A 7,570-nucleotide genomic window follows, 5' to 3' on the forward strand; every position below is an offset into this window, starting at 1 on the left:
CTTTCTTAATTTATTTCTTGCTTGCAAGAAAGTCTAAGAATATATTTAAAGAAAGACAACAAGACTTTGTGCTTTCCCTGCAGCACATTCCATGTGGAAAACCACTTGCTTTTGCTTTGTACCACATTCTGTCTAACACCTTCCAGAATACTGCTAATAAATGAAGTTTATTAATGGCATTCAATTAAGATCATGGTTTATCTAATTCTTACACGGAGCTGTGAGCTTGTTTCCTGGAAAACAACATGTAGGTTGTGCAGCAGATGACTAATGAAAGGATTTAAGAACAATGTATTAAAATATTTATTAACACCAAGACAAGACACGCAAAAATAACCAGCTTTTACAGAAAAAAAAGCCTAATATAGTAATAAATCTTGCCCATTTTCAAAAGTTATCACCATAACCAAGGCTGCATATAGTCTGGTAGTCTTTCACAGAAATACCTTAAACTCCCACCAAGTTCTCTGACCCTAATGTTTTAACATCCTGCACCAAGCTCCTGAATGTTTCTATTACAACACCTTCCCTTAAGGCAGATGGGTATTACCCAAATACACTCTCTTATTTTCTCAAACAACACAGCAGTACAGATTTTCTTCACCAACCTTGGCAATTCTGCATAGCTGCTTTAGGTGCGCTAATTAAACTGTACTTATGAAAAGAGAATGATCTTTCTACCTAGTCGTTTCTGTCCAGATTATACTGATAGCAAGAAGTCTCAAATCTTCTGAGTGTGAAAGTGTTCATTAACATAGGAAAAAAGTGAGAATCTTGGGTGGTGAATTACTTTTTCTTTTTTTTCTTTTCATCTGCTGCCATTTTTAATTTGACTTCTTCCACAGGAAGTGCTCCTAATTTCTTCTTCTTTGCATTCTTCACCTTTTCCTTGATGGCTTCGATGTCAATTTTTTTCTCAGTGGAGGCTACATAGTAAAAAATACAAGGACAACAGACATGAATTTTACTTTTCTCTAAATTTTAACAGTCTACAAGATGACTTCATATACAAACACAGTAAACTGCATCCAGTAGCATTGGTCAGGACTCATTTTATGTTCACTGTTGGTTTTACAAACTATTCTAATAATCATTTTTGTTGAAAATAGTATTATACACAAACCTTTCTTTCAGCAGATTCAGAGGAGAACAGTCATAAAAATCAAAAGTCAGAAAAAATCCTATACAGCTGCATTTGAACACAAATGCCACATGCCAGACGCATGAATGCCTTTATAAGAGCCTTCTACAAGGAGTGCCAGAGGACTTAAGTTAAGCACTTAATGCCAAGCAACATGAATAACCTAATCTATGTTTAGGCAATGGCATTTTTTCTGTAGGGCATAAGTCATGAGCTTGGATCCAACTCTCCTATCTCAGAGTCTTTGGATCTCAGTTCTTCTCTACAAACTACTTGCTCTTGGAAGTTTCAAGGATTTCACATAAAAACACACAGCAGCTAGAAAAGCACAGTATTTGAAATGCGGTGCAGTCAATAGCAGGATCACTGAAAATTTACTGCTATCACAAAACAGTACTGTATCAATGCTGCAGAACACAGACTTTTTGAGATACATGAACTTTTCAGTTCTTAAGAAATTGTGTAATACATACTGTAAGAATATGTACGTAGTATAGCTAATACAAAAGACACATAGTGTATCTAATGCAATGAATGAATATGTAATATAATTAATGAATCCGGAAAACTAAAGACTTGTTTCTTTAGTGCATAAAACCCAAATAATTTGAGAACACAAGTTCTCATTCTGCATACAGTGTGGTTTTAGCTTAACTTTGAGAAAAGCTATTTACGCTATCTTATACCAATACTTACCAATGGCGTAAGTTTTCAAGTAAGTATTGCTTTTGGGTTTCTTTTTCTTAACAGAAAAGCTATTTAAATGCAGAAGTTATGGCAGCTTCACTACAAGACTGAAAGCAAAAAATTGAGGTAACCAGAACAACTGAGATGGCCATCCCAGTATCTCCATCAGGAAAATGTTCTATGGAGAACTATCATTTTGTAGATAGAGAATTATAGCCTGCACGATCTACCTTCTGTCCCTGCCAACTACAGGCATGGATCTAACCACTAGGATTTTTTTGCATGACCTTTCTTATTTCCTACAGCTGTACCTCTGCAAAAATCACTCAGCCTAGGAATCAACAGCAGAAGGTTACAGAACATGGTTAAAAAAAATATAAATCAACAGTTACCTTTCTTTGTTTTCACAGCTGGCTTTTCCTTTGGTGGGATAAACGCTTTATTTCTTTCCTCTTGTCTTTTCTTGAGTGCATCTGCTTGCTTTGCCTAAAGTCAGCAATAAAAAGGTCAAGTTATCGGTAAAGCAGGGCAAAAGGGAAACTCAAAAATAAAATAAAACAAAACAAAACCAAGTCATCAGTAAAATATTCTTTAACTGAACAGTGGGTTAGAACAACTTTACCTTTATTTCTTCCACTCGCTTCCGTTTCTTCTGTCTTTCTTTCAAGAAGTATTCACCACTTGCCAATTCTTTATCAACCTGCATAAGACAAGTACCGGGAAGTTTCGGGTAATTATGCTATAATTATAAGCCAGATGAACAGGATCAGGAAATTAGAACTAGACAGAAAAGGCCTCCCAATCTTGTTAGCAAGAACATGATTTAAAGTTGTACTATATTCCTGCATAACCAAATAAAGTTTCAGCTGACCTGGCTTTCTGGCTGTGGAGGTGGGAATGGCGTGTACTCCTTCTTGGTATTTTTCTTCTTCGGCTCCTTCCGCTTTTTCAAGTTCTTCCGCTTGAACTTCGGCAAAAATCTTTCCCAACTTTGTGACCTCAGTTCCGGATCTTTTGCTAATTCCCTTTTGATCATCAAAGTCTTCAGTAGTTTTAGAATGTCACAAAGTTATTAAAAAAATAGCAGCCAAGAGCTCCAAACTACAAGTTTTACTAAACTTTCTTACAGTCAATATGCTACATCCGAACTTTCCATCTCTCACTTCAGTAGGAATAGAGGGGTTTAATTATGAACAGCAGAACCAGAAAGATAGGTATGTCTCAAAGCACGGACAGAATACGTTGGAGAAAGTGCCTCAGTTTAAATGAGCAAGTATCAAGCAAACAATCAAAGGGAGGAAAGTTTATAGATGCTATTCCTTTGATGTTTTCTGAGACGCTGTTAATGATATTATGGCAATATATCTGGGTACAAGTCTCAAAAAATAGACTACCACAAAGCAACATGGAAATTATCAACATACAACTCTCTGAGAAAAAATAGTACTTTCTTGTAAGCAAAGATGCACAGTGGACCATGCTAACCTTAATATTATATATGGGATGTATATTCTTCATTGTGTCCAGAACAACTTTTCTGACCTGTATTTAATAAAAAAGAACAGAAAACTCAGCAAGTATTTCATATTCTAATCCATTAAATTTCCTCTCCCAGCCCCTAACCTTCAAAGTAGGTAGATTTAAAAAGCTGAGACACATGGTTAACCGGAAAGCACAGCACTTCAGAAATATCAATAATCTTGTCATGTTTTTAATACACTCCAGCACACCTCACAAACATCGCTTCCATGTTACCATGAATTTTATGGTGTCATGAGAAACTTGGTTTTGATGAGCATATTTCTCCTACATAGTTATTAAAAATGAATTATATATTTTTTTAAGGTTATATATCATGAAGTCTGCAGAATTTTCATTCCTACACCTCTTATCCAAAACTACCAAAAGTCTTGCTAAAAACCCCCCACAAAACAGTAGCTCGCAAATACTTTTTTACTTCTAAGACAGAAAGATCTCAGAGTCCAAGCAAAATTCAGCAGCTAAGATGCTAAGACTACACACATTCATGTAGAAGTATTTCACACATAGCTGAAAAGTCAGTGAGATATTCCCAAGATTGCTAGATTTTGCCCTGGAGCCTGGAACAGAAATCTGCTACACAAACGGCTCACCTGTCTCCCCTTACCTCTTTTAGCCCACTGAAGGGTCCAAGAGCTGAAACAGTGTTGCCTTGCACCATAATATAACAGTTTGTTAACAGCTCCAGGGCCTACCAAAAAAAAAAGAAATTAAGTAAGTATAAACTGAAAACCTTACTCAAATTTGCATCTAAGAATTATCTGGTTACTACACCTATAGGAAATACCTTCAGAGTAGATCCTTTTGGTCCAAGAAGTCGTCCTCTTCTTTTTATAAAAGTGTCTCTCTTCCTCACCAGAGTGCCTATTTTTATGATGTCACATGCAACATCATCCTGAAGGATACGAACTGCCTGAGGAGACAAGCAGCAGGCAATATCATTCGAATGTACTATTCGGAGGAGTCAAAAGAATACTTCAGTTTATTCTTCTCACTTTGCTTTCAAATATATTTACTTTAAATATATATTTTATTTTACTTGACTCACTTGGAAATCCCACATTTTGAAAACATACTATAAGTATTATGACAGAATTTGATACAACCTCCCAGGATTTAACTCAGACCTGTTCAAATGGAACGCTTCTTGCCAGAAGTTTTATTAAATCTCTAGCCCTGATGATTGCATATGGATCAAAAGTCTTCTTAGTGGTAGTGACAGTCATGCTTCCTTCAATTAGATCCAGCGCTGCATTCACATACTGCAATATTTGAACAGAAATAGTGATTCAGCCTCTAAATAAGAACCTCAGAATTCATCTTTGTCAGTAAGAAGCTCACAAACAGAACGCTACATACTGAATACTGATCCATTTTCCAAAATTCCTTGAGTGACTTTCAGCTTAAGGAAATTCACACACACTCCTTGAGAAAGGAGGTGGATGGTCTCTTCTCCAAAGTAACAGGACATGAGGTAACTGCCCCAGGCTGCACCAGGGGCAGTTTAGGTTGGATATTCAGAAAGATTTCTTCACTGAGAGGGTGCTCAGGCATGGGAACAGGCTGCCCAGGGCAGTGGTGCAATCACCACCCCTGGAAGTGTTCAAAAACTGTGCGGATGAGGCCCTCAGTGACACGGTTTAGTGGTGGAGTTGGCAGTCCTGGGGTAATGGTTGGACTTGATCTTAAAGGTCTTTTCCAACCTGGTTGATTCTATGAAACTGTGATTCTATGAATAAAGACCGAACATATGTGTCACAGGCCTAAAACACCACCTCCCTTGCCTCCCTGAATTCAGGCACAACAAAGTTGGCAGTGTCTGCACGCTGAGACACTTGCTTGGTGCTTCGGAGAGCCTTGCTGCCAGCACCTGGAAAGGTGTAAAGAACGGCAAGTCTGGCTACACAGACCTTCACTGATTTTGATACCAATAAAAAATTACACTGCCAATTCTAAATGCAAGCACAGTAGAAATATACACAAATACAGTATCAGAAAAGCAACTTGCACTGCTTTTATAAGCTTAAGTAAGACCTGTATCTCCTAAAAGATAAAACGTAGTCTCACAATCAGTAAGTATTCATACATGTTCACTCAAGGCTTTCTGGACGAGTGGCCAGCACTCTTTCAAGTACGCTTCTCTGTACTTCGGGAATAATGTTGCAAAACTGCTTTCTTCCAGCAGCCCTTTGGGATTATCCTCTCTTGTAAAGGCTGGCTCTTTCCATCCATCCGGCACAGTGAGAAGTTCGGACTCATCAACTGCTATAGGTATAGGAATAAAAAAAAAAAAAAAAAAAAAAAAAGAGTCATCTCTTCTGACCTTAAAAAAGTTACTGCTTCAAGCTATTTATTTAGAAAAGGAAGTTTCTCAGCTGAGATGCACGCTATGGACAGCATGTTACGCAAGACGCGGACCCCGGCTGAGCACTGTGAGGCGGGGCACACCACCACAGGCCCCCCCGCTGCGTGCCGCCTCAGCGCCACCCAGCTCGGCGGGCGGGAAGCAGCCTGCCTTCCCCGCGCTGCCTCCCCGCTCACAAGGGATGGCGGCTCAGCCCTACAGCCCCCGGTTCTGTGGGGGAACCGGGTGGACCGCCGGGACAGGGCAACAAGCCCGCGGGATGGGGGGCCCTCAGCCCGAGGGCTCCTCGGCGAGACACCTGCGCGGCCACTGACCCTGCTCCTACCTGCGGCCGCTTTCTTTTTGCTTCTATGTTTCGGCTTTCCCTTTTGCTTCGGCGCGGCCCCCTCAAGCTCATCATCCGCCATCTCTGACCACGCGCCGCCACCCCTCACCCGGCGCCGGAAGCAGCGCGCACTGGAAGAGGCGGGCACCGCGGCCGCCTTGCATGCCGGGAGCGGTAGTCCCGGCGGGCCAAAGGGGAATCGGCTGCTCAGCCGCAGCTGCTGTGTCTTTGAGAGCGGCTTTACCATTTGTACTCAGAGCACCGCGCGTTTTCCTGTCGGGCTGTTCTTCCCTGGGAGCCAGAGTGGAAACACAGCGGGTGGGGACAGGCAGGGATGCGCTCTGTCCCCAGCGAGGGGCAGCGCCGGCCGCTGCCGCCCTGCTGCTTGTGGGCACAGAGGGTTGCCGCAGCTCCCCTCGGGGTCGCTTTACCCCAAGGTGTGCCTGGCCCGGGCGGCAGCGGCTCCTGTGGGCGCAGCGGGGTCTTGTGTCCAGCCATCGGGGTCTGGTCAGGGGGGATACTGCTGGAGACCGCGCTCGCTGCCCCAGGGGAGCTCTGCAGCACCTCTGGGACTCTGCCTCTGCTCTGATTACAGGCACAGGCCATAAGAAACTTAGTGCCTTGGTTGAGGTGAGAGGCATGAACGAAGGCTCTTCCTACCTTCCTCCTCTTTCATGTGAAACATCTTTTCCAGCCACATTCTTCAGCTTTCAATTTTCCATCAGTATTATGCAAGGTAAAGGAAAAAAGATTCAGCGTCATCAAAACATACACTGAAGCACAGTGATAAATACTTGAAGTATATGAATACTTGAGTGCTCATAACTAAAGAAAACATGTTCCTGATGAGACCTAATTATGCAGTTGAATAACATAATTTAAGGTTCTCAAGGGGATGCTCTGCATCCTCCTCTCTCTCCCTTCCTGTATATGTAACTGAGCATTTTCTTCAGTAAAAAAGCGAGAGTGTGCCGCCTTCACTCTTTTGCAGGGACCATGAAAAGCCAATGGAGTGAAGAACTGGGAAGAGACCTTTAAGAGCAAGAACACCTGCATCTCTGCAGCAGGACCGCGTTGTCTTTGGCAGGTGTTCATCAGAACTGTTTATAAAAGCCTGCACTCTAGGGCGTTTAATTAGAAAGAAATTTATATCATCTGATCTACACATAAATAAAGTATTAATTCAGAACTCATTTTGGATACCCTCCTCCCCCCCCAATTTGTCTTTGAACCTGCTTGCTTCATCTCCCAGCCCTGCCCCAGCACCATCTCCCACAGAGAACGGGACACCAGGAAACCTCACACGTGCAAGTTTGCCATCGAGTTGATGCATGGTTTTAGTCATTTATTGCAATTTCTGTCTGCCCACGTACTTCAGTCAGGGAGGCTGCTGTGGGAGCGCTTGTGGGCCTGTGAAGGTCGGAGCATCCCACTGTGGGGCTGCGAGGGGCCTGGCGGGGCGCACCGGCTCTGCTCCGGAACGGCACTCCAAGGATTCACCTGCTCTGAGGAC

General features: G+C 42.2%; 1 protein-coding gene across 2 annotated transcripts; it reads right to left on the minus strand.

Annotated features, from left to right (window-relative positions):
* Positions 1-273: 273 nt before the first annotated feature.
* Positions 274-6,166, minus strand: KRR1 (KRR1 small subunit processome component homolog). Of its 2 annotated transcripts, XM_030479813.1 has the most exons (10): positions 6,058-6,166; positions 5,454-5,632; positions 4,495-4,629; positions 4,155-4,280; positions 3,975-4,058; positions 3,314-3,370; positions 2,700-2,870; positions 2,451-2,528; positions 2,221-2,314; positions 274-926 (listed from the first exon to the last, which is right to left on the minus strand). In XM_030479813.1, exons 1-10 carry the CDS (start codon positions 6,137-6,139, stop codon positions 787-789), a joined length of 1,146 nt encoding a protein of 381 aa, XP_030335673.1. In that variant the 5' UTR covers positions 6,140-6,166; the 3' UTR covers positions 274-786. The 2 variants fall into 2 exon arrangements, with proteins under 2 accessions (XP_030335673.1, XP_030335674.1); XM_030479814.1 differs by lacking the exon at positions 2,700-2,870.
* Positions 6,167-7,570: the final 1,404 nt, after the last annotated feature.

Source organism: Strigops habroptila, chromosome 3, assembly GCF_004027225.2.
Source record: "Strigops habroptila isolate Jane chromosome 3, bStrHab1.2.pri, whole genome shotgun sequence".
Taxonomy (NCBI): domain Eukaryota; kingdom Metazoa; phylum Chordata; class Aves; order Psittaciformes; family Psittacidae; genus Strigops; species Strigops habroptila.